This window comes from Seriola aureovittata, chromosome 7 (assembly GCF_021018895.1).
Source record: "Seriola aureovittata isolate HTS-2021-v1 ecotype China chromosome 7, ASM2101889v1, whole genome shotgun sequence".
NCBI lineage: Eukaryota > Metazoa > Chordata > Actinopteri > Carangiformes > Carangidae > Seriola > Seriola aureovittata.
Window position 1 is genome coordinate 25,931,254 of NC_079370.1, and position 26,659 is coordinate 25,957,912.

Sequence of the window (26,659 nt, forward strand, 5' to 3'; positions counted from 1 at the left end):
TCCGTCCCATCATGCTCTGCTGGAACAGAGCTGTGGTTCTGAGACATCAACAACCTGCCCTCTAACTCAGAGTCCAGCAAAACCCAGTCCAGCACCTTTCACTAACTGTTAGCACCAGGGTGTGTCAGAGCAGCTGGATCAACCTGTGAGGGGCAAAGCTTGTTGTTGGGAACTGATGGTCTCTGTAGTCAGTATTATACAGAGACCCTCAGTGTGAGTGTGTGTGCGTGTGTGACGCAGCAGCCAAGGACGTCACAGAGGGAGTTTCACACAACACCCTGATTTAACAAGGAAGAATCATAGAGCATGAAAATCTGTGGGGTGTGTGTGTGTGTGTGTGTGTGTGTGTGGGGTGGAAGGGGTGTCACTCACTCCACATGTTGGCAGATTCATACAGTAGTTGCTGTGTAAGACTCACTGGACTCCCATGAACATCCTCCATGCTGTGCAGTCCCTGTAGCAGTCTCCCCAGTCACCCATACTGGGATCCAGTCCTGGGTGTAGTGCAGCTGTGGAGTAATCAGGTTCCTGCGGGCCACCAATAAGAGTCCGGTCAACTGAGGCAGCGAGGCCCGAGGCTTGGAGCTCTCCATCCATGCTGGTTGTTGATTGGTCAGATAACAGATGACTTTAAATTAGAGTAAAGTAAATTAAGTAAATTAAATTGAAAACAGAGGTCCCGCCCTAAAGAGCATGGAAGGAGCCCCCCCCCCCCCTTTTAAAAGCAGGAGATGTGAAGGGACGTTCTCAGATTTCTGAATGTAAAATGGTGCTGATGCTAGAACAGTGACATCATGACCATAATCATCATCATCAAGCTTTGACCACGAGCCATTTGTTCCTGGTAACAGTGTGGAATCGTTTCTGTCTGTTTTTTGTGTCGATGTTAAAACTCTTCAGCTTGTTTATGTCTGATTTTCCCAGAAGGCATTTTCGGCTCTGGGTGATGTAACAACACTGATCTTCAGTGTAACATGGATTTGTCTGTGTGGAAGTTTTTATTAATTTTATCTGTAAAATTGTTGGATTAGCCCTTTATTTATTCAAATCAGTGTCTGAAGATAAAACTGTGTAACAGCAGTTTATCTAACACTTTGCAGCCTGAAGGATCTACAGCATCCCCTCACACTGAAGCTGCCTCCTCACAGGATGTGATGTTGATGAACTGTGTGTGTGTGTGTGTGTGTGTGTGTGTGTGTGTGTGTGTGTGTGTGTGTGTGTGTGCTGATCTGCAGAAACAACTGGTTTCATTCAGCGCCTAACGTTTGCAGAGGAAGCTGTTTGTGTAATAATCCTTCAGGCAGGAGGCGTGGCCTCACCGCTCTGCTGACAGCCTCTGTGCTGAATCTGCAGCCGACCCTGACCTTTGACCTCCCGTGTGGAGATGAATTTCTGCTCCAGCAGATCAAAGACACATGAGAGGAAAGGCTCGGCTGTAGAAGCTAAATGATCAGAGTCAGTGAAGCTGCAGAGAAGTTAACCAACATGTTTCCTCCACATCAGAGACGTGAAGTGAAGCAGAAATAAATGAGACGACGTCCTGAGGCCCCAAGGTGTTTTCTGCACTAAATGTTTTCCTTGGCCCCGCCTCTTGTGTAAACACCTTCAATATGAATAGAAGAGGCCCGATGCCAAGTGCAGTCAGGAAAGCATTCACAGGGTATAAATAATATAGAGTCAACACACAGGGAGGAGAGGGGCCACAACTGGTCACCATTCATGTGAACTGGTGACACTGGCCAGGTCCTCACATCTGCAGACAGACGCTGACAGCAGAGAGTTAACCCTTCAACTGATAGGCTGTGTTTATTTAGTCTCTGCACACTGGACGTGTGAAAGTGAACTTCACACACACACACACACACACACACACACACACGGTATCAGCCTTATTTGGTTGGGCGCCAGGAAGTCCTCAGAGGCTGCAATGTGTGGCACTGGCCCTGGAAGGTTTACAAAAATGTTGGGCAGCAGGGTGGGAAGGGCGAGGGGGTGAGGCGGTGTGGGGGTGAGGGGGTAGGGTGGGTGAGCAGTGTGTGTATGGAGGGGGTTGGAGACACTGTCCCAGGTCTCACAGTCGTCTATTTAAACCCAGTTAGCTGGGAGACATTGTGTGTGCCCTGCCACTTGCTCCATGGAAAATTCCAGCAGCAGAGACTCTGTTGCTGGGCTATGGACGGGTGGAGGAAAGACCCCTCCAGACAACCTCCCCCTCCCCATCCCACTCTCCCTCCCCCTCCCCCTCCTGATCCTGTTACCTCCCACCCTTCCCCTTTGTCTATCTACAGGTGCCCACAGTTGCAACAGTTTCTTCTGTTACACTGAAGTCACAAGTCAAAGTGGAATTCAGCCAATGTTACACACACATGTCAAGTCTCCTCAGTCTGTGTAACGTCTTCTGATGATGTCAGAGTGATGTCATCGGGGTTATCTCTGTTTGGAGTGTTTGAAACACACAAGTGTTTATCAGGAAGGGAGGCTCTCACCTGATGATAAACAAGACTGACAATGTAAACACAAACAATTTGTTATTTTTTAACATGATGTCAGGCATGATGTAATAATGTCAGATGTGATGTAGTGATGCAGTGATGTCAGGTGTGAAGTTGTGATGCCAGGTGTGATGTAATGATGTCAGGTGTGATGTTGTGATGTCAGATGTGAAGTTGTGATGCCAGGTGTGATGTAATGATGTCAGGTGTGATGTTGTGATGTCAGATGTGATGATGTGATGCCAGGTGTGATGTAATGATATCAGGTGTGATGTAGTGATGTCAGGTGTGATGCAGTGATGTCAGGTGTGACGTTGTGATGTCAGATGTGGTGTGGTGATGTCAGGTGTGATGTAGTGATGTCAGGTGTGACATTGTGATGTCAGATGTGATGTAATGATGTCAGGTGTGACGTTGTGATGTCAGATGTGATGTAATGATGTCAGGTGTGACGTTGTGATGTCAGATGTGATGCAGTGATGTCAGGTGTGATGTTGTAACGTCAGGTGTGATGTAGTGATGTCAGGTGTGATGTAATGTCAGGTGTGATGTAGTGACGTCAGATGTGATGTTGTAACGTCAGGTGTGATGCAGTGATGTCAGGTGTGATATAGTGATGTCAGGTGTGATACAGTGATGTCAGGTGTGATGTAGTGATGTCAGGTGTGATGCAGTGATGTCAGGTGTGATGCAGTGATGTCAGGTGTGATGCAGTGATGTCAGGTGTGATATAGTGATGTCAGGTGTGATACAGTGATGTCAGGTGTGATGCAGTGATGTCAGGTGTGATGCAGTGATGTCAGGTGTGATGTTGTAACGTCAGGTGTGATGCAGTGATGTCAGGTGTGATGCAGTGATGTCAGGTGTGATGTTGTAACATCAGGTGTGATGCAGTGATGTCAGGTGTGATGTAGTGATGTCAGGTGTGATGTTTTAACGTCAGGTGTGATGCAGTGATGTCAGGTGTGATGCAGTGATGTCAGGTGTGATGTTGTAACGTCAGGTGTGATGCAGTGATGTCAGGTGTGATGTTGTAACGTCAGGTGTGATGCAGTGATGTCAGGTGTGATGTGGTGATGTCAGGTGTGATGTTGTAACGTCAGGTGTGATGCAGTGATGTCAGGTGTGATGCAGTGATGTCAGGTGTGATGTTGTAATCTCAGGTGTGATGTAGTGATGTCAGGTGTGATGTTGTAACGTCAGGTGTGATGTAGTGATGTCAGGTGTGATGTAGTGATGTCAGGTGTGATGTTGTAACGTCAGGTGTGATGCAGTGATGTCAGGTGTGATGTAGTGATGTCAGGTGTGATGTAGTGATGTCAGGTGTGATGTTGTAACGTCAGGTGTGATGTAGTGATGTCAGGTGTGATGTTGTAACGTTAGGTGTGATGTAGTGATGTCAGGTGTGATGTAGTGATGTCAGGTGTGATGTAGTGATTAGGGCCTGACCGATTATAGCCATTAGAGAATAATCGGTAATCAACCAAAAGTTGGCCGATTGACGCCGATGTTTACACTTATTTTTCACTAATAAAATGCAGGTAATATGGTATTTTTCTTAGAAATGATGTCCTTGTGTTACGTATCCAGTAGAGGACGCTCCGACTGCTTTCATGTCACGCTTCACAGTCACACCGCATCAGAGTGAAATAGTGAAGACTTATAGACCGGATTTCCACCGGGGCCGTTAGCGCCGCGGAACATCAGCGTCGCGGTTTTGCTCCGACCTCAGCCCGGCGTCAATCCCCACCGGACGTGTTACGGCAGCGCAGCGCTGCCTTGCGAGCCAGCCGTATTCACGCGAGAATACGGAACGTACGCGAGATCGTTGCTCTTGATACAGTGCAGAGCGGTTGATATTAACAGAGTGGCGACAGCTTTTGATGTCGCCACTCTGTTATATCAACCGCTCTGATACATAATGTTGATGTGAAGTTAGATGACGTGCGTGTTGTGTTTTATTTTGAAAGGGGGCGGAAGTGTTTTACTTTGATACTGTGTCTGACTTCCTGTCTGGTGCGATCTGCTCTGTTGAGCTTGACGCGATTTCGCAACGGGAGCGTCAAAAATAGAACCGCTACAGATTGATAGCGCTGCGGCGCGGTGAGCCGCTGCTGACACGTTATGCCCCACATAACAAAATACCTCAATCTTTTGCAGTTACTTTTTTATTGTTTGTTTTCAAAGATGTTTACTAAAAAAGTTGTGCTTTTTGCACTATAGCCTACTGTTAGATTGGCAATAATAAGAAGAACTCTAGTACTGAGGGGGCATGTGAAAGTAAATGTCTTAATTCATACAGATAGAGGTTTCCTGCCTTTTTGCACATCATATTTTTGATTTATTTTATGTTCAAATTGTTCATATGCTGCTTGTTCTACACACTTTCTGATAATAAAAGCATTTTAAAATAGTAAAATGTTCTCCCTTCAATTTATATCTTTGTAACAAGTGTTTGGAACTATATTCAAGCCATCAAAGACAGGTATTTCGTCTATTTTTAAATTGAAAAATGTAAAAATTTAATCGGCTGATATATCGGTTATCGGAATTTTTTATTCCCTAATATCGGAATCGGCATCGGCCCCAAAAAATCAGTTCGGGCCCTAGTAGTGATGTCAGGTGTGATGTAGTGATGTCAGGTGTGATGTTGTAACATCAGGTGTGATGTAGTGATGTCAGGTGTGATGTAGTGATGTCAGGTGTGATGTTGTAACATCAGGTGTGATGTTGTAATGTCAGGTGTGATGTAGTGTTGTCAGGTGTGATGTTGTAATGTCAGGTGTGATGTAGTGATGTCAGGTGTGATGTTGTAACATCAGGTGTGATGTAGTGATGTCAGGTGTGATGTTGTAACATCAGGTGTGATGTAGTGATGTCAGGTGTGATGTTGTAACATCAGGTGTGATGTAGTGATGTCAGGTGTGATGTTGTAACATCAGGTGTGATGTAGTGATGTCAGGTGTGATGTAGTGATGTCAGGTGTGATGTTGTGATGTCAGGTGTGATGTTACACCACAGTGTAAACTTCAGTAACAACTGTTGTGGGTGTGTGGACATATTCATCATGTACAGTAGTAAATAGTGAGACGTTCATATTAACAGTATATAAACAGTGAGGATGAGAGGCTGGTTGTCGTTGTTTAAATGTTCACATTCAGTGTCACTGCTGCACGTCTCATACTGAATTATCACAGAATAGTGAACTTTATTCACCTCATGTAAACCGTAGAGACAGATAACCTGTTCTTCTGGACATTTTAAATGTATTTATACCACATTAAATTATTAAATTATGCAGCAGAAGTGTTTTAAGAGCTTTGAGTAAATGAAATGATAATTCTTACTAATGACATAACATCACTTAAATCTCACCAGAACAGTTTGATTCTGGTTTATCTGGTCTGGATCCAGCAGGAATAATATTAATAATCAGAGCCATCTTTTTGCTCTGGACTTGGATTCTTTTTCAGCTGCTCTCAGACTGATCAGTTTCAACTTTGACCTGAAACAACGTCACCTGAAAGACACAAAGGTGGAGAAGTTTTCATACACTCAGCCAGCCCCTCATGGTCGTCTGCTTTTCACCAGAATGTATTTATTTTAAAATGAAATATGTAATAAGACTCAGTAGATCAGTATTGAGAATATCATATATACTGATCATATTAATCTCAAAATCTGTAGTTACATGTGAACAGAATCAGACTCCACATGTGCAGAGACGTGATGGTTTGGTTTGGTGCAGGGTGTGTTGTGTGTGTTGTTGTTGTTGTGTTGTTGTTGTTGTGTGTGTCCTCCATCATCAGCAGATACTGGTCTACAGTATCTGCTGAGGATGCCTGACACACTGTCAGGCTAATGATGTTGTGTGTGTGCAGAGATCACTCAGTCACAGCCAGTGTTTGTCTGTTATGATGTGCAGCAGCTGATTTACTCTTCTGTTTGCTTTGGAGGTGTCCTGGAAACACACGGTGTGCGCACACACACACACACACACACACACACACACACAGTACACACAGACCCAGCAGCAGTGTATCTGACAGTGACACAGAGCCCGCTGCTGTAAATCTCCTGTCAGGCTCTAATAATCTTGGCCAGCATTTCAAACAGAGAGAGGCTGTTTGTTGCAGCACTGAACATGGAGCCAGAGATTTACTGCGTATTTACAAAGTAAATGTGGACCACATGTTGCTCTCTGCTCTTATTTACTGAGCAGTAATTAGCTCCCATCAGGTAACAATCCACCACATTACACACTTTGAAGCAGGTTTAACAGCATTTGTGTTGGCGAGGTCACATGAAAACATTACACAGCACTGGAGGACATCAGTGTGAACAATGAAGAGACTCGGAGCTGCTGATCTCCCAGCAGAGTGGACTGTGTGTGTTCAGGTATCGGCAGAGGTGAAGAGGCATTCCTGTGGCTGCAGGACACCGAGAGCCACAGGTCTCAGATCAGCCTCTAATCAGGCCTTTGAAGAGTCTGCAGGAAGGATGTGTCACTTTTTAATAGGAAGCAGAGACTGCGAGGAGGGTTAATGGTGTGTGTGTGTGTGTGTGTGTGTGTGTGTGTGTGTGTGTGTGTGTGTGTGTGTGTGTGAGTGTGTGTGTGCAGCCTCCGTCCTGCCTCCACTCCAAAGACAAAATATGACTTGCAATCAAACTGAAGCCCTAAAGCAGAGGTCCCACGTTGTCCCTCCCAGCTCTGACTCTGTCCAGTAACCCTCAACATTTCAAACCTGAACTCTTCTGTCAGGACATGGCATCTCTGTGGTGTTGAACCTGAGGCTACATCCACACTACTACGTTTTCATTTTAAAACACAAATCTTTTGCTATGTTTTCTCCTCTCGTCAACACCACTCCGGTCTGCCTCGACTACCAGTGGTGAATGCAACATGGATAATGAATCACAAGTGTTACTGACCTTGTTGTCTCTGCTAGCAGCTGTTGAGGAGGTTAACTCTGCATTTTAGCGCTCCAACTGTCTTTACTGTTCTTCGTTAGTAGGATTTTGCGCGACGAATCAACTGCAGAGTAGACCATCTGCTTCCTGTTTACAGCGGCTCACGGATGCTCAGTGTGTGTGACTGGTCGTGTATGCGTGTGTGTTCAGGTGTGTTGATCTGAGCAGAGATTGTGTGCATGAATTACAATCTTTATTTATAGAGCAATCTTCAAAAACTTACTTTCAAAGTGCTTAACAATAGAATCAATAAAATCAATACATTTCAAAGCAAAAAGGAGCAGCAGCATAAAACCAGTACTGAGTCATTTTAAGAGAAATAAAACACTTAAAGGGAAGGTAAGACCAGGAAAAGCTCTCAGATAAAAGTATGTTTTAAGAAAGGACTTAAAGGAGACACAGAGTCCACCAACCCGATTTCCTTGGGCAGATCGTTCCAGAGCCTCAGGGCCCCCGACTACAAATGCTCTGCCCTCTTTAGTTTTCAGCCGGGCCTCTGGAACAGACAGAAGACCTTTGCCGGAGGATCTGAAGGTGCGTACTGGTATGTAGGGCACTAAGACGTCTGAAATGTAACCAGGAGAGATGCAACGGAGAGCTTTAAAAGTAATCGATAAAATCTTAAAATCCATTCTAAAACCTCGGCTAGAAGGATGAAGGTCAGTGTCGGCCCAGCAGATTGGATCAGTGGATCAGGAGCAGAACCACAGTGTGGTACGGTTTAATGTTCTCACTGCAGCTGGGAGCAGAACCTCATCACATGGTCTACATCAGAGTCTTCATCAGCAGAGAGTTCGCTGTTCATTTCATACATGTTATATGTAAAACAGTTCAGAGCAGCTGGTTTGAGTGAAAGGTCCAGAATGAACTTGAATAACAAAGTCCTGACTGACCCGGTTCACACTGAACACACAGTAACAGCAACAGTCAGGCTCATGTCAGAGCAGGAGGAATCTGACACCACTGTCTGACTTATATATCACATCATCATCATCATCATCATCATCATGAAGGCGTGCAGCATCAGGAAGAAAAATATTCATAATGTTCAGCATGAAATTCCCTGTGTCTGTGTGTGTGTTTGTGTGTGTGTCTGTGTGTGTGTGTCTGTGTATGTGTGTGTGTGTGTGTGTCAGAGTAAAAGTAAAAGTCTGTCGTACCCTCTCAGTTTTCTGAACATGTCACAACAGTACTGTAGTAGTTTGCCTTGGTATCACTTTTGTATGTTTGTGTGTGTGTGTGTCTGTGTGAGTGTGTGTGTGTGTGAGTGTGTGTGTGTCAGAGTAAAAGTAAAAGTCCGTCGTACCCTCTCAGTTTTCTGAACATGTCACAACAGTACTGTAGTAGTTTGCCTTGGTATCACTTTTGTGTGTGTGTGTGTCTGTGTCTGTGTGTGTGTGTGTTGCAGAGTGTGTGTTGTGATTTGTGTGTGTTGCAGGGTGTGTGAGATGTGTGTGTGTGTGTTGCAGAGTGTGTGTTGCAGGGTGTGTGTGATGTGTGTGTGTGTGTGTGTGTGTGTTGCAGAGTGTGTGTTGTGATGTGTGTGTTGCAGAGTGTGTGTGTGATGGATGGCGGTGGTCTGAGTGAACCTCTGCTTAATCTCCTGCCCCTCTGTAAATAAACAGAGGCGTGTGGCGGCTGCTGGTTTGTGGAGGGAGTCTTGTAAAAACACATGAACACAAACACACGGAGATCAAGACTCTGGGAGGAGGTCCAGACCTGAGACACTCACACAGGCTCCGTCTGCAGGTCTGTCAGTGCAGAGCTACTGAAGCTTCATCCAACCAAACTCTACATGTTTAACACAGAGGCCTCACTGACAGTAACAGAGTCTGACTCAGACTGAGTGGAGGGATCTGGGCTGATACCTTGAGATGTGTTTGATGTAACATGTGATGTCTCTGTATGTAGGTTTAAACGTGTCGGCACCACTTCACAATAAGACTACCCTTATAAAGGATTCATAAATGATTTATATAAATGGTCATTAATTCGGTTGGTAACACTTTATCAATCATAATTAAACAATTATGAACACGTTATAACAGATTTCATTTGGTGATGCAGGCTCACTATTTGGCAAGATCAAGTTAATACTCACTACTCATTCATCTCACTAATGAGTCACTACCATTTATAACTGGCGAAAGGAACCTTGTTGTAAAGTGTGAAACTCATCATCAATTATCAATGAGTTACTTAAATAATAGTAACTCATTAATATAATATGTCATATCCACACCTGTGATTAGAATGAGGACGGCTGCTGAGAGCATGACAAGTTGAACAATACTGCAGAGTGTGATTTTGGTCATTTGATCATTTGATTTGGCATAATTTCATCTGCCAAATGAAACTTTTCAACCATTAAGATGCTGACATTGGTTAATTGCTACTTACTTAACAAATACGTGATGAAGCAGCATGTAAAAATGCTGGCTGAGACATGAGGCTTAACAGTACAGATAAATGTGGGCTCACTATTTGGCAAGCAACAGGTCACTGTTGCCCTTTTTATCTAATGTGTTATAGCAGTTTAAAAAGGATTTTCAAAGTGTTAACAAGCTAATTAATAAACTAGTTATGAACTATTCATAAATCCTCTATAAGGGGAGACTTATTGTGAAGCGGTACCAACAGGTCTGATCTATCAGCTGTGTCATGTGACGGACATCGGTGCAGCCTCCTGGTTCCTGCTTCAGTCTGTAGAGCTGTGAAGAAGCCGTGAACTCTGGTAAAAGGACAGATCCACACAGCTGACCAATCACTGCATAAGTGGGTGTGGCTAAAGGTGGTTTGAGGAGCTGACACTTTGACTTCCGTTGAAAAGTCAAAAGAATCTCCTTTCAAACCAGACTCCTCGACCTCGAAGGAAAACGTCATGAGGTGAAGGAGAATCCAACTGGGATTTCACTTGGTTGTTGTTTTTTTTTTTTTAAACCAACTTTATTTATAACACAAGGATTAATGTAATAATTAAATAAAAATAAGCAGCTGAGTCACGGCAGGAGTGAATTATATTCAGATATAAGTAGGCTATATAGAGTTTTGACTTTTTACATATTTGTTAAGTAGAGAAAATGAATTTTTCACTGCTGTGAGTGGTTTTGAAACAACATATATGTGTGTATGTTATGATGATGATGATGATGATGATGATGATAAAGATTGTATGCTTGTTCTTCATGATGACTGTTTCTCTGTTGTTTCTACATTTAAGTGGGTCTGCTGTGGTAAAATTACAATTATGTTGTATGAAATGTTGGTGCAGCAAGGAATTGTGGGACGGCATTTTCTCCTTTAGCAAAGGAAGGTCCAGTGTTTCCTAGGCTGAAGGAGATAAGATAGGAAGCACTGAAGCTCCTCATGTAGAGAACAGGAGCAGCTGTGATCATGATGCTGCTCAGATACTACAGGTCATTTTGCTCAGCTAGGAACCTTCCTAAGAAAAAAAGACTTTTCGACCGCAGCCTTAGTTTGAGATGACACTGAGGCCTTGAGGCTGGTCTAGTCTTGGTCAGCGTGCTGTTGGTACTCAAGTGTACTCAGACTGAGGTGTCCTCTGGTCTCCGGGACCTGAAGCTCTTTCTCAGCTGATGTCAGTCGGTGTGTTGTTGCTGCGTTGCTGCAAACAGACTGCCTGGTTACTGACCGTCATTTTTCATTTCTATGCAGAGCCAGCAGTCAGCTGTGGTGACTGCAGTCCAGTTGTTTTTGTCTCTGAGTCTTGATCCGGGTCCTCACATTCAGCTGCAGTCCAGATCAGAGGGAGGGGGAGCAGCTGCAGGGAGAGCTGAACACTTTAAGACCTCAGGGTATTTGCCTGAGTGACGGACCTCACCACAGGGTTGTTGTTGAGAGCCCGCTTTCTGTTCACTTACGCAAGACCTGGACGCTGCTGCCATTTGAACTGCTCAGCCTCTGAGCCAGGCAGTGTTGCATAACAGGAGGGAGAGAAAGAAAGCGAGAGTGAGAGAGGTAGAAGAATAACAAGTTCTCCTTTAGCACTCTCTGTATTGTTTACAGCAACGGCACAAGTCCCGAGTAAGATGATAGTCTTAACAGCAGTGCAGGAGGGAAGGGAGGGGAGGGGAGGGGGACGTGTGGTGCTCGGGCCACGGCCGGGCCTGGTGTGGCTCATATGCTGGATGGGAGAGTGGACAGTGTTTGTGGCTCTCAGGTTATGCAACAGGCAGAGCTGTGGTCACGGCTGTGTGTCAGTCACTGAGTGATGAGGCAATGTCATACTGCACTGCTGCCAGTCTGTGTGTGTGTGTGTGTGTGTGTGTGTGTGTGCGTGTGTGTGTGTGTCTGTGTGTGTGTGTGTGTGTGTGTGTGTGTGTGTGTGTGTGTGTGTGTGTGTGTGTGTGTGTGTCTGCCATGATTTAATTGCCTTGTTGCCACACAGCTACAGTGGCAGTGAGCCATCCAGCACTGACAGCATTCATCATGCAGGAGGAGGCTGAGTGTGACGTGAGCCCAGACCTTCAGTGTGTTGTTGTGGAACAGTCAGTCACATTGATGGAGAGAACAGGGTTATGAAGAGCACAGATCAGACGGACATGACCGTCAGCATTGACTCAACTTAAAGAGAAAGAGAAACAAAACATTGAAACTAATCATCATCGTTCAGGGTGAATTCTTTACATTGTGTTTTGTTTACTTTTCTTCTAGATACTAGGTACTTCATTATTTAAAGCATATGATAATCTCATACAACAGGATGTTGTTCTGTAGGTGACACAGACTCAGAGGGCAGAATGAGCTGGGGATGCTGACTTCAGCTTCAGCAGGTGGTGTTAGTCCAAACTCTCGGTCTCTGTCCTCAGCAGCACTTTCTCTCTCAGCTATATGGGAGTTTTACTATTGCTACATAGCTAACATTAGCATTAGCAGCTGTTTACCTACCAGTCTAGAAGAAACATTGTAAGTTCAGCATCAAACTTCACTCCTTTACTCACCAACAGCTGGAAACAAACGCCAATGTTAACTCTTGTCTCTCTCACGTCTTTTCTCTTTACTGAAGTTAGCATGCTAACCAGCTAGCTCCGGCCCAGTCTGTCACATCACTTTCTGATAGTCACTGTATCATCCAGTTTGTCCTGAAAAAGCAGCTGCTAAGAGGACATATTATAACCTCTTGTATTGTAAACACATGGCTGACTTGTGAAGCAACAATCCCACCACCTGCTTTCATGTAGAACCTTTAAACCCAGTTCAGGACGTGTTGTCAGGTGGTTGCGTTGAGGCTGTTCACTATATAAAAAACTTGTATCTTTAAGGAAAGTTTATTTAGAAATATAGAGCTACTGGCCCTGAGCTCATGGTCACTTTCATATGTAAACAGATTTCACATATACAGTGAGCAGCTGTTGTTGATGATGCTGTTTGGTCAGAGGTCACATGGTCACGTTACAATAAAACTCTGACCTGGTTTAAAACACAGGTGATGAACTTTCTGAGGTCTGTGTAGGTCCAGTTATCAGAGCAGTAACTGGTGGACAAAGCTCCTGAACTGGTTCCCAGAGGGAAAGTGGTCTCAGACTTTTGGACCCCTCCCACCCTTGTGTGCACATGCTGTGTGTGACCTGCATCGATCCATGTCAGTGTGTGTGTGTTTCTGTGTCACATGTGTGCAGTGTGTGTGTGTGTTTTGTGCTGTGAACTGGGCCTCTGCAGACTGACAGCCCGGTGCAGGCCCTTCACAGCTCTGTGTATTTTTAGTTCAGGATTATGAGCAGAGTTGTTTTCAATTTACTGTTGGCAGGTGAGAGAGAAGGGGGCGGAGTCAGCAGGAGCCAGACAGGCGAGAGCTCACATTCCCTCTCTGCTGATCCTTTTCTTTCCTCTGTCAGCCACTCAGGCTGTCGTCCTCTTCTCACACTGTTATTCTCTCACTCCTGACGCCTCTCTCCCCCCTCTCTTTCCTCTCTCCCCCCTTTCTCATCCCCTCCTCGTGTCCCCCACCTTTCTGACTGTGTTTGTCCCCTCTCTTGTATTGACTCAGGTTGATTCTCTCTCTAAATTTGTCTTTTACTGCAGCTGTCAAATAACAAGAACAGTTGATGGAAATATATTGATGTATCGCCTTCAGTTTATATTAGTTTAGCAGCATTAGTTTAGACTGAGCAGTAGTGATAGGTTTAGGACTGTATGCCCTGGGTTTTGTCTCTCAGGCTACGTTCAGTCACCTGCAGACTCCTCCTTCTTGCATGTTGTGTTGCGTGGACACAGAGTGTGTTGGTCAACCAGGTGTTTGTGTTAGTTTATGAACAGTTCATAGAGAAACCGCTCCTGTTGAAATTAAACTTCTTAATAGCAGATGCATCATTACCTCAGGACTAATGAGGAATGATGAGGACTGACCTTCATCAGCAGGAAGCAGGGAAATAAAAAATCTGATGCAGACACATAAAGAACAAAAGAAATAGCGTCACATTTGTGTTTTTACATGGATATACAACTTGATATGAAAAATTTCCAAAGAAGAGTCATTAGAATTCTTAAAAAAAAAAAAAATCTTACAACATTATTCTGTCCTTGTTTCATCTGGGTCAGAAACCCACCTGGATCAGCACCTCCTGACCTGACAGGATTCGGCACTGTCCTCCATGTGGATCCAGATCCCAGGACTCAGGCCATCTCATTTCTCCACAGATGCTGTGGTGGCAGAGCAGTTTCATCCTCTGATCCATTTCTGTGCGTTAAATCTCCAGGCTCATCATAAACAGAGACTGAGACCCGCAGTTCAGTTGATTAATTGAATTCATTTCCAACAACTTGGTTGTTTTTACCTTGTTGTTTTGATGTATTTTACATTTATTTCTGTCAGTGTGTTTGTGGTGATTTCACTCTCTAAATAAACTGACTTTCACTCCTCTGTCCTTCTCTTCCCTGGTTCCTGTCTGAAGTTAGAAATACTGAAAAGTAGGTCAAATATTTTTCCCTCCAGTCAGACGAGCGTTCAGCCCCGCAGACCAACACTCGGCCGCTCTTTCCATTCTCCAACGGTAGGAGTGATTCTGAGGTAGTAAACAGTCGCATCCGCTAATAAATCTGAGTTTGGGGGAATTTGCACCGTGGACCCACCCCCACCCCCTCCCCCCTCCACCCCACCTCCTCCCGCCATTTAAAAAACACAGTATCTCCTCATTAAACATTCACAGTGTTTTATTAAACCTACATGTTTTGCAGTAGAAGTTTCCAAGGCAACTGAAATGTTAATTATTACACTAGACACTTGATAATGCGACTGTGTGTGTGTGAGGAGAAAAAGATGATAATGATGATGATGATGATGATTATGTCCGTGCCAGAACCCAGACCGGAGCTCAGGAGACACATGTGCACATGTGGACGTCCTGATGCCAGCACATCTGCAGAAGCAGTCACAGCTGGATTCCTCACAGCGTAATTATTTCACAGCAAATGTTTTCATTTATGTATTCCCACACTCTGAATCTGTTATTGTTCATGGAGCTGAGCAGTATGGCCGCCACCTGCTCCGCTCGTGAAGGAGAGCTGAGGTTTGGAAAATAAAAAGGGAAATGGTAAAAACCCTTCATGACCTGGACTGAGTGAGCAGAGCTGAGGTGGAGGACTGAGTCTAAGTCCTCCTGAGCCGACTCCAAGTGAAACAGTTTGAGCTGCGATTGTTTCTTCCTGTCTTCAGTCAGATGTTTGCCCGCTGCAGGTGTCCCGCTCGGCCCCGGCCAACACCATAATGACTCTTTCATGTTGCAGCCTCTGACTCCCTGACACTGTGTAAAGTGGCCTGTAAAGTTGAGGCCAGCCGCAGCTGAATCATTACACCTCTTCCTCAGAGAGAGTTCAGCTCAATGAGGAGAGTTTGGTCAGCTGTTCCCTGTAACGGCTACATCCACACCTCAGGAAGTGTGTCTGTGGTCAGCCGGGGTCAGGGGGCTGCTGGGAGGGGCCATGCAGCTTTCATAAGGCCGTGACCTCTGCGTCACAAACGGCTACTTTCAGACCTGAAACGTAAAGTCACAGGGACAGACCCAGGTGTGTAGTGATACATGTAACCTGTTCCGTCAGGTAACTGAATGTATATCTGTTGTTCCGCTTCCTGTTTCAGTTCAGTCTCCACACTCACATAACTGCTGTCCAGTAACAGCACCTGTATGTATAATACATACAGAAGTAGATATTCACTTCCACAAAACCAGGTTCACAAATTTATTTCACTACATCTTCTCCAGAGGCATCGTTGGTTTTATTATAATAACTCTGTGTCTTTATTTGAAAAAGGACAAAATCTAAAGTGTGAACCAGCTGAGACTGTTTGGGCTGATGAGGTCTTCAGTATTTTTCACTCAGGCTTGTTGCTAGGTAACTTACAGTGTGTAAGTGGTCAGTTGTTGGTCGGTGTCAGGTTCTGCTCAGGTCACTGTTGGTGATGGTTTAATGTGTGAGCACAGATTTAGGAGCTGTGGTTGTAACAGGTCAGAACTCCTCCTGCTGCTCTGCCTGACGCTGGAAATAATCCATGAGTTTCTGCTGGGGACCTGAATTTCATCATCAGAGGCTGAACCTGAGGCTCTGTACAGACGTCCATGTATTTATATCCGGCCACTATGCTCCACTGGGTACCAACTGTGCATGGAAAAACAAACACGGCCGCTGAGTTTGAAGAGAGGCTGCGAGGAGGTTACACCATCCCAACCTCTACAGTTAATCTGTAAAGAATAAGTAAGCAGCTCTTCTTCTTCCTGCATGGATCTCACCATTTTGATTTGATTCGTATTCTGCACTCACCGACCCGTCCCGGTTTTCATGGGATAGTTCTCTTTTTTTGAGCGACTTTACTGGAAAATAATATTCTTTCCTGGAACATGAATTGTCCTGATTTTTGTGAAAATGCACTTCTAATTTAGAATTTCATAGTTTCATTTGTGTCCTTCTACTACTTTGTGTGCGTAAACTTATCAAAACAGGTACAACAGTGCCCAATTTGTTTTATTACCTACCAACTGCCATCCATCCTCATCCATCACCCTATGAATTGGGCGACCCGATGGCGAGTTCCCGTTTGACTCCCAGCCGCTTTTTGTCCCTGCAATTCCTGGTGATCTCGACTGTCCTATCAAATAAAGGCCAAAAAAGTGCCGCAAAAAAACAATGGCAGTGTAAATTCAGGCAGAGAGTACTGAGGCGGGTCCTAGCAAGAGTTTTAGTAAAAACAAACAAAAAGCAAACTTATAAGCACGAGAAAGTGAGTCAGTGACATCCCAGAATGCTGAATTGTTCCTTTAACCTATAAAATCCACTTTGCAACTTCGTCACTTACTTTGTAAGATAATAATTAACCACTGATGATGAATGTTATTTTAATCTTCTGTGTAGATGTGTAGTTCACCTGTACTGCAGTGAGCGGCCTCAGGAGTGAGTGCAGCTACAGACATATGCCGGGTCGTTGGTGTTCTCTCAGCACATATTCAGACTGATGAATGATTTAATAAACTGTAATTCTGTTACAAATGACCCCATTAGAGATGATTTCAGAGTGACCGCCGTAATCATAGGCTTCACTCTCACCAACACCATCTCTCCATGTGCGCTGCAGCCTGCTGCTGTTTTCACGTTGCACTTCATATGGAAAAGATGTAGTAATGACAGATTAGGCAGGAGTCCGGCGCTCACACTGGTACTAACTCTGTCATTGCAGAGCGGAAGAGGTCTGTGAAGTTTCTGCTGACAAAGCCACCAGTCAGAGCGTCTGCAAGCCAGAGGAGTGAGAGCAGCCAAGTACAGCAGTCTGAGCCCTCCCCCCTCAGGAAGGAAGTCTGACGGATCCTCCACCAGGTTCTCTCTGAACTCTGAGGTCCTTCATTCAGGAAAAGGTTTTATTATTTGAAATAGACTGGTCACTGACAGACGGTCCTGCTCTGCTCACTATTTAAACTGTACTGGTGGAATTCTGTCTGTTATCGACTGTGTCAGCCTCAGGTGAAGGATGCTGAACACGTGAGGCACATCAGACCTTAAAACCTTCTGACTGTGGCCAGTGGAGATCTCAGAAAACACTTGAAGCTGGACTTGTCCTCACACAGAGTGACGTAGATGTCTGTACTGTAGATAGGTTGTGTAATCTACTGAGTCGTTGCATCATGACGTCAACTGAAAACCAGCATCAGAAACAACACAGTTCAAATGGTTGTGTTTAGGTTCTGTTAGAGACGTGGAGAGATGAGCAAGGACAGTTTGGGTCATATCAATCCAGACATGTTTCTCATCCTGGCCAAAAATAAACAGACACATTTCTAACGTGTGCGATACGTGCAGGGTCTGCACAGGTTTTTGTTGTGTCCAGCTGTTGTGTGATTGTTTTTTAAGTTGACATGAATATTCAGTTTTGAAGAGACTTAGATTTAAAGTTTTAGGGGTTTTAAAACATCTGGAGAAGACGTCTGAGTCTGAAAGCCTCCTGAAACAGTCTCTGTAAAACAGGTGCAAGGCTCATGTGGAACCGGAGGCAGAGGAATGACAGAGATCCTCCACATCTCCATCTGAGTACGTCATTATTCACTGAGATGAACTGTAGTCATGATAGCACTGCTTTCTGACTTTTCACTGTTCTGATCACTCTGTTGCAGTGGTTCAACCTCAGGGTCAGGACCCTAGCAGGGTTCGCAGGTTAAGAATGAGAGGTGAAAAGATTATTGACAGTAAAGGAAGTCAATAAAAAAAACTGTTTTACACAAAATTATAAATTCATTTTTTTCAGTTTTGTCTTGTCCTCTTTTATTTTGAATTAATAGATAATGCTGAGCATTGGTAAACTGACATGATAGTTGTTATCTCCTGGGTTAAAGCATTAAGATGAAGCTGTGGAGTCAGCAGGGTCATACACTCAATGTTTTGTGTCCATGTTCATTTAAAGGAGCTTATATGTAAGTTTTGCAATTGCTACATAGCTAATGTTAGCATTAGCAACTGTTTACTTACCAGTCTAGAAGAAAAGTTGTAAGTTCAACATCAAACTTCATTGCTTTACTCACCAATAGCTGTCTCCACCTCTTGTCTCTTCTACTGAAGTTAGCATGCTAACCAGCTAGCTCCGGCCCAGTCTGTCACTGTATCATCCAGTTTGTCCTGAAGAAGCAGCTGCTCAGAGGACGTATTATAACCTCTTGTAATGCAACAATGGCTGAAGCTTTTGACAAGACGGAACAGCTGCTAATGCTAACGTTAGCTATGTAGCAATAGCAGAACTTTTAAACAGCTCCTTTCACAGTTAATCTCACTGACTGGGGACAATCAGTCATAAACTCTCTGCACGTCTTTAACTTGTGTTTCGTCCACACAGCACGAGCTTCAGTGCTTTGCCAGTGGTATGTGAGGTAATGGGAGTGATGAGTAATGAAGTGACTGATTACAGGAATCAGGGGCCCAGTGTCGGCCCCGTGTGACAGCTCTCATGTGACATCAGCTCTTCTCTCAGAGGGAGGAGCTGCATGAAAGAGCAGCATCCATGTCGCTGTGTGAGAATGTGTGTGATGTGACATCACTGGCCTCACTCCTGTTTTAGTCCCATCACTATGATGGAGTGATGTACACACACACACACACGCACAGACCACAGCGGCGCCAGTTGTGGTGGATGATTTTCATGTCGGGTCTGGCTAAGTTGGTAGTGATGTGGGCGGACTGTGCTGTGCGCCGCGGCCTGCAGGCAGTCAGGGATTTCCTGAGGCCCCACACTCTCAACCAGCCCCTGGAATTTCCCTCCAGACCTCACTCTGTAGAAAACCCAAGTGTGCTTCAACTGGCAGCCCCCTGCTGCACTGTCTGAGAGGATTTAACTGTGCTCACTGACATGAAGTATACTACGACCATAAAGAACAGACCAACAAATCAGCTGTTCTTAAAATTCAGCCCAATCAGAAGAGGCTGCAGTCTTCACTTCACAGCTCTAGTAAAGACAGTCAGATCAGGGTCAGCCTGTGTGTGTGTGTGTGTGTGTGTTGAGTCCAGAGCTGGAGTTGTGACAGGTTAAAAGAATAATACACTAATGGTCTGTTTAAAAAGACAGTGAATTCATTCATAGTCCTTAATAAGATTAAACATGTGATAAGATTAAAAAGATAATGAGGTCATAAGAAAAAAATCATAAGATTAGTCTAAAGATTAGTCAAATTGTTTAATAACAGTAGAGACTCATGTTGTGTTAAAATAATAATAATATCATTTGTGATCTACAAGGTGGTCTTTATCTGCTAGTCTGGGATCGATTGCTTTTGTCTCCACCCACATACCCAGGAGAGATCACGGGATTTTCCTCATTGGTGTAAACGCTCTCACTGAGGGAACATTATTCTGTCACGCTGATATTTCTCCCATTTGTCCAGTATGTTGTCTGTATTTTATTCTACTAAAGTTGTCGTCATTATTTTCTTATACAAGTTTGAGTGTCGAGAGAACGTATTAGAAGATAACGCAGCGGCAATGGTATAAAATGGGATACACTTCCTGTCTCCTAAGTGGGCGTGGTCATGATTGCTTGTTCATGTCAAAACATAACAACACAATACAATACTAGATACATTATGAATTTGCACCTGATTTTGCTGCTCATTTTTATCTGGTATCTTAATATCTGATCAACCCAGTACAAGATGATATCAGTCTAATAATACTCTCTGTTTTCCTCCAAAAACAGTTAAATGATAATAATAGCAAAAGTATTATTAAGCAAAAAATACAAGTTTCATTTCAGTTTAAACATTGTTTCATATATAAGTCCCTCTAAACTCTAAGCAGTGCTGCAGCAGTGAAACCAAAACCAGAACCGACAGAGAGAGGAGAGATCTGTGTAGCCAGAGCTCATGAGAGAGGTCTGAATAAGCTTCATTTTCTCCTGATCTGTCGGTCTGAAAAATGACAACGTTCAGAAGATCTGTGGCTTTAGAATATTTATTTCGGTGACTGTGGGGCCAAAAGAATCTGTCATAATCTATGATCATGTTCACTTCTCCCCTGAATGGACTCAGACCTGCTGCCTGTCTCCTAAAGGGGCCGGGAGGTGGAGAAACCCACGTGGCACAGTTACGGTGAACCGTCTCCTTTCTCAACTGTCTCTGGTTTAGAGTAAGTTAGAGTCAGGTTTTGCAGAGTAGAGGGTAAAGTCTAAGTGCTTCTGCCATTTTGTGAATTCACCTGTACATAAATATTTAACACAGTTGTTTATATATTATTTATTTAGTCAAATTGTGTGACACTCTAGGAAATGAGAATTATGTCTCAGAGAAAAACAAATGCTGATTAAACGTAAATGAGGGTATGTGCTTTACAGTTGTGCAGATGAGTGCATTTGTAAATTGGGTACATGATTATTAATTAGAGTAAACACTCACTGAGGAAACATCACCCTATGACTGATTATTTCAGGGGACAGCTAGTTTGGCCCTGTCCCAGGTTCAGAAACACACCTACCAACGCCTCTACAGCTCACTGATGAACACACTCGTTCTCCACTTTAAACTACACAAAATGACAGTCTGACAGACTTAGAAGACGACGAGTTCATCCTTTACTTCTGTGCAGTGTGTCTGGTACAGTGCCAGTTCCCAGATGTGATCATGGTATTCAGTGATATCTGGTGTTGGTTTTGGTCGCTGTGACAACAAGATTTCAGGATGCTACACATTTACTGACACAGCTGTGTCTGACACTAACTCCCAGTTCACACAGTGACCGGCCAAGTGTGTGGAGGTGTGCAGAGGTGTGACAGCAGCAGGGTGTGAGTCTGTCTCTCAGGTTTGACTTCATGTTTCTTGGTGTGAGCACCGGGAGCAGCTGGATGCTGTTAGAGGAGGGACTGTATGCCAGGCTGTTATCACCATGTGGAGACACGGAGAAGAGAGAGACCCTGCTTTCACTGAACAGGTAGAAACACTCTCATTAGTCGTGGTTTGCTTGAAGCCTACTGAGGCTGTCAGGTCCAGTGTGATCCTGGTCCAGTGTGGTGGACGTTCCTCCCTGATCAATACATTCATATAGTTCATGTCAGATTATCTCAGTGTTGTGAGTGAAGTGAAACTCGTCTCACTGTGCCTCAGCTTCATTTCATTCACTGTTTCAGAGGAGAGTTTGATTCATGAGCTTTTCATCAGCCTTCATCATCATCATCATTATAAACTCATTCAGAGTGAATAACAAACAACATACTGGTATCAGTCTTCAGCAGAGGAGATATCAGTCCAACCCAGGACTGAGCTCTCTTTGTGAGTGTCCATCGTGTTTGTGTGTGTGTGTGTGTGTGTGTGTGTGTGTGTGTGTGTGTGTGTGTGTGTGTGTGTGTGTGTGTGTGTGTGAGCCTCTCATCAATGCGTCCAGTGTTGAGCCGGAGCACAGCGGACTCATTCATGAGGCTGCAGCAGAGTGTGTAAACAGTCCGCCCTCAGCTGCTCCTCAAGGAGCTGAAGTGTGACTTTCTCTGCTGACGAGTGGAAGGAAATGAGAGAGAGCATCGTTGGTCTTGGCTCATCCTCCTCAGCTGCTCACACTGCACACTGTTCTACACTGGCCTCAGACCAGCAGCACAGGGATTAAACAGGATCAAAGAGTTCCCACACAGAACCAGGACCAGGTCCCGATCAGCACTGTGCTGTTTTCAGCAGGTTCCTGTTGACCCGCCTGTAGTGGTCACACTCACAGAGCAGGTCCTGATCACTGTAGTTTAAGGTGGACTGCATCACTGTAGTTTAAGGAGGACTAATACACTGTTGTTTAAGGTGGACTGCATCACAGATTCATCTTCAGGACAAAATCTCAGTGTCTAGTTCACTCCCATCAGCCTCTGCTGTGTTTAGAGGTAATTATCACATGTTAGCAGGCTAACACATTGAGCCATTATACCTGCTAAACATCAACATGTTAGCATTGTCACTGTGGGCATGTTAGCATGCTGATATTTAGCATTTAGCTCAAAGCACCGCAGTGTGCAAGTACAGCCTGACTGAACGGTGATGGAGGGCCACCATCCTCTCCTTCACCTCTGCTCCTACATTACTTCTGATGTAGAGGAGCTGCGGTGGATGGAGGCAGGACGCAGCCTCTTTTCTGTTTTCTTTTGATTCGTTTGATTTTATCTTTTTGTTTTTTTATATAAACTCCTTATCTCCCTGAGTGTTTCTCCTGTTGTAAATTAGGACCAGATCAAAACTGAAGACTTGTGGTCCAGCTGAGTCCTGTGGTGGACTGGTGGTCCAGAGTGCGGTGGCTCCTGGTCCTTGGACTCTGAACAGGAGATGTTCAGAGAATCTGTGGATAGAGGGAAAATACAGATATAATGCAGCACCTGTTGTCTTAGTGGAGTTGTTTGTACAGAACTAGGTGATTCATGGTGTGATGGTGACTGGTAGATCGAAGGCCTAGTTCCTGTTAGAATGCAGACACTGTCAGGACGCATGAGCAGAGACAGACGGCCATGTTGGAGCCCCACAGCAGCAGGTATTTCACAGGTACCTGTGACAGTCCTGAGAGTTGTCTCTGGACAAACAGCCAGCAGCTGAATCAGACAGTAAATCCCTGTGTAGGCTTCAGTCTGCTGCTGCAGGGTGTTTCCCTCCAGGCACTGACACACACACTTCACATCCTCTCAGGATGTTACTGCCTCCCATCAAACAAATAGAAGTTTCCACCGACAGTCAGAGCCGAAAGAGTGAGTGATGTCGACGGGTCAGACAGGTGACACACCTGAGACATCACCTGTCACTCAGTGTACACTCTACACACATTTGACCTGTTCAGTGATCATAGTGATTATTGTTCTGTATTACTGTGAGTATTACTGTATTACTGTATTATTGTTCATTCATTGTTACTGTGGAAACAGCAACTGGTAAATGAAGCAAGCCTTAAGTTAAAAGGTGCCACTCTACATTTTTTTTTGTGTTCTACACCCAGACTGTATTTTCAGGGTAAGGGTTCCTGTGACGTGCGTGTTGGTCTCTGAGCTCTTTGAAAACACAGGTGACCTACACTCAGTGCTGCACCTGAACGCCTCCTGTGTGACAGAGGAAGCTGCTTCTGTGGAGACACAGAAATGTAATGACCGGAATAATAAAGCATCAGTTTTCAGCTGATGCGAACGGTGCAGGATGCAGCTCGACAGATGTTGTACAGCTGTTTTTACCTCATGAGCTGATGTTGAAGCGTCACAGTAAATGTTGCTCGACTGATCAACTAAAGTTTGAGACTGTCTTGACAGTGCGTGTGCGGAAGCAAAGGACGCTGCTTTAAGTACTATGTTTCTGACTCTCTGACTTCATGTAGACTCATTTTACACCTATTTATTTTTTATTTATAAAAGAGTTCAATATAAATCAGTCTTACACAGATTCATGTACATGGGACAAATATAATGTTAGTTAGATGCAGTATAGTTTGTGTGGAAAACAAGTGAATCCAGAGGCGGTGTGTATGATTTACAACAGCAACTGTCACAAGTCTGGATACAGATGTTAATACAGATGTTTGTGTTATATAAACAGGTTTATATCTATCTGCTGGTGACAGTCCTGAGTAACTAGGAGTGTGTGTGTGTGTGTGTGTGTGTGTGTGTGTGTGTGTCTGTGTGTGTCTGTGTGTGTGTGTCTGTGTGTGTGTGTGTGTGTGTGTGTGTGTGTGTGTGTGTGTGGTTGCTGTGGTTGTGACTCTGTGTAAACAGACCACAGTGTGTGTCTGATCCAGGTCTCTGCCTTACGTTACAGACATCAGACCTCCAGGATCTGAACTCTCAGAGCTGTGGGACTCTGTCAAACACTGCTCCGCCACACACACACTCCCCCACCACACACATGGTTTCCAGTATCGCTCTACACGCGTGTGCTGCGGAGCATCTGTCAGACATGATAACACATGTGGCTGTCAGTGCTGTGTGTGTCACCCAGTCATGTGTCGAACACGTCCACACACATGCTGCTCAGTGTTAGAGGGGATTGTGCTGCTGCTACTGTGTGTGTGTGTGTCTGTCTGTGTGTGTGTGTGTGTGTCTGTGTGTGTGTGTGTGTGTGTGTGTGTGTGTGTGTGTCTGCTGACGCACTGGGGGAGTGTGTTATCTGCCTCTGGGTGTCAGGGGGTTCACTGATCTGTGTGTTACAGTCTGACGTCAGGAGGAACGTTCAGCATTCACACTGATCTTTAAAGGGACACTCCACAGTTTTTACACATCAACATCTGTTTATGGGTCACAGGGAGCACTAAGTAACCCTGATGATGTCATAGTGATGTCATCAGATTTTTAACAGTAAAGTCTGAGTTATAAACTAAAGTTTGGAGCATTAACCACGCAGAGACACTCTCATTAAAAGGGATTAAGAGTCATGACATCTCAGAGCCAAGGGAACCTGCTCTGTCTCTATTTGGTCGTAGCAGTGAGGTGCAGACCCAGATGTAGATCCAGGTCCAGATCTGTCCTCACTATCGTTTAGATCAGAGCACATATCCTCATATCAGTGTAGATGTCTCCAGATAAGAACCTCAGTCTCACAGTAAACCCTCAGTTAACCGTTGTCTCTCCCTCTCCGTAGACGTCATCTCTCCGACACACTTCAACCCTTACTTCAGGCGGCTGACGTTTGACGTGTCGTCCATGGAGAAGAATGCGTCGAACCTGGTGAAGGCTGAGCTCAGGATCTTCCGTCTCCAGAACCCCGGAGCCCGAGTGTCCGAGCAGCGCATCGAGCTCTACCAGGTACCACACGCCTTCACCCTCCTCACCTCCTGACCGTCAGTGTACCTGTTAATGGGTGGATGTAGCGGGTGGTGTGTTGCCGTAGCTGTTGTCCACTGTTCAGCAGTCGGACAGTGCTGTGGGGGAAAACTGGAGCCTGCTGGTCCAGGATCTGAGGCTTACAGCTGGGGTGACGGGGTCCTGGATGAGTTTCTCAGACTCTTCACCACTTTATCGGTGTGGACAGTCATCTGTCATGTGCTCTGTGAGGAACTTGAAGCTGCTCTCAGGCTACGTCCACACTACAAGACTAACATATCACATGACCATTCACGTGCAATGAGCATGCGTGAGCTTGTATAAACAGGTAGCAGAAAGTTTTCTCTGCAGTTGATTAGTTGCACAAAATACTACGAACGGGGAACATTAAAGACAGTTGTAGCGTTAAAATATAGAATTTAACTGAACAACAGCTGCTAGTAAAGACAACAAGGTCAGTAACTCTTCAGTATTTCCTTATCATGTTGTATCCACCACTGGAAGTTGGGGCTGATAAGACCCAATCAGGGAGCGTGGGTGTCAATGACATCGTTTCCAAAGGTCTCAGTTTTCGCGAGTCCAGACAACAACACCAACACCAGAGTTTTCAAACTAAAACGGGACCAGCAGCGTTTCTGAAACTGGGCTGTAGAACTGTGGAGTAGTGTGGACGTCGCATCAGTCTCTGCTCTCGTCCTGTTGATGGAGATCAGGTCGTGACCTTCTCTGCCTCCTAAACGATCCTCTCTTTGGTTCTTGGTGTTGATGAGACAGTTCTCACAGTGTCAGAGCTTGGACTTCCTGTCCGTAAGCCCGCTCATCACTGTCGCAGTGTTTGGGGAACGAGAACATTACAGTTAACCCTGTGTCTGTTTTCTACTTCACTGGGCTGTGTAGGTCATGTACCTGTGAAACACAGTGTGTGCTTCAGCAGAAACACAGACCTAACATCATGTGACAGACAGACGTGTGCAGCAGTATTTACCTGAGGACAACGTCAGAGGACAGCTGGAACATTCACTCCTCCCTGATTTCAGGTTGTTATGTTGTGTTGGTTGTAGGGTTCTTGGTGTAGAAGTGATCCACAGAGTTACTGTGCTGGTACCAGTGTTTGAATTACAGGGGAGCTGGGGGAGGGGCTGGGTTTGGGTACCCCCAGAAGAGACCTGAGCAACATAACCTTGTGGAGGTCTAAATAATCAGCGGCATTTCTGATGTTTAAATGAGTGACATGAGAAATGCAAGAAATCCAATGAAAACGTAATGTCCTGTCATGGCTGCTGGTAAACATACTGTCACGTTTCTTCATTGTTCCTTTGTCTGAAAGCAGAACCAGAAAAATGCATGAACATATGAAACACGTGGAAACATACATGTTGAGTTGAGCTGCATTAGAACACCGACCCTGTGATCACACCTCCATCCATCCCTGACTCCTCCCCCATTCATTCATTCCTGGTCC

At 44.8% G+C, this 26,659-nt stretch overlaps 1 protein-coding gene across 1 annotated transcript in view; it reads left to right on the forward strand.

The window, feature by feature from the left end:
- The window catches only part of tgfb2 (transforming growth factor, beta 2), a 38,000-nt gene that overhangs the window by 1,424 nt on the left and 9,917 nt on the right, over nt 1-26,659 (forward strand). Inside the window, exon 2 of the mRNA XM_056381510.1 lies at nt 25,016-25,179. Within this exon, the coding sequence (XP_056237485.1) occupies nt 25,016-25,179 (164 nt within the window). The remainder of the gene's footprint in view (nt 1-25,015; nt 25,180-26,659) is intronic.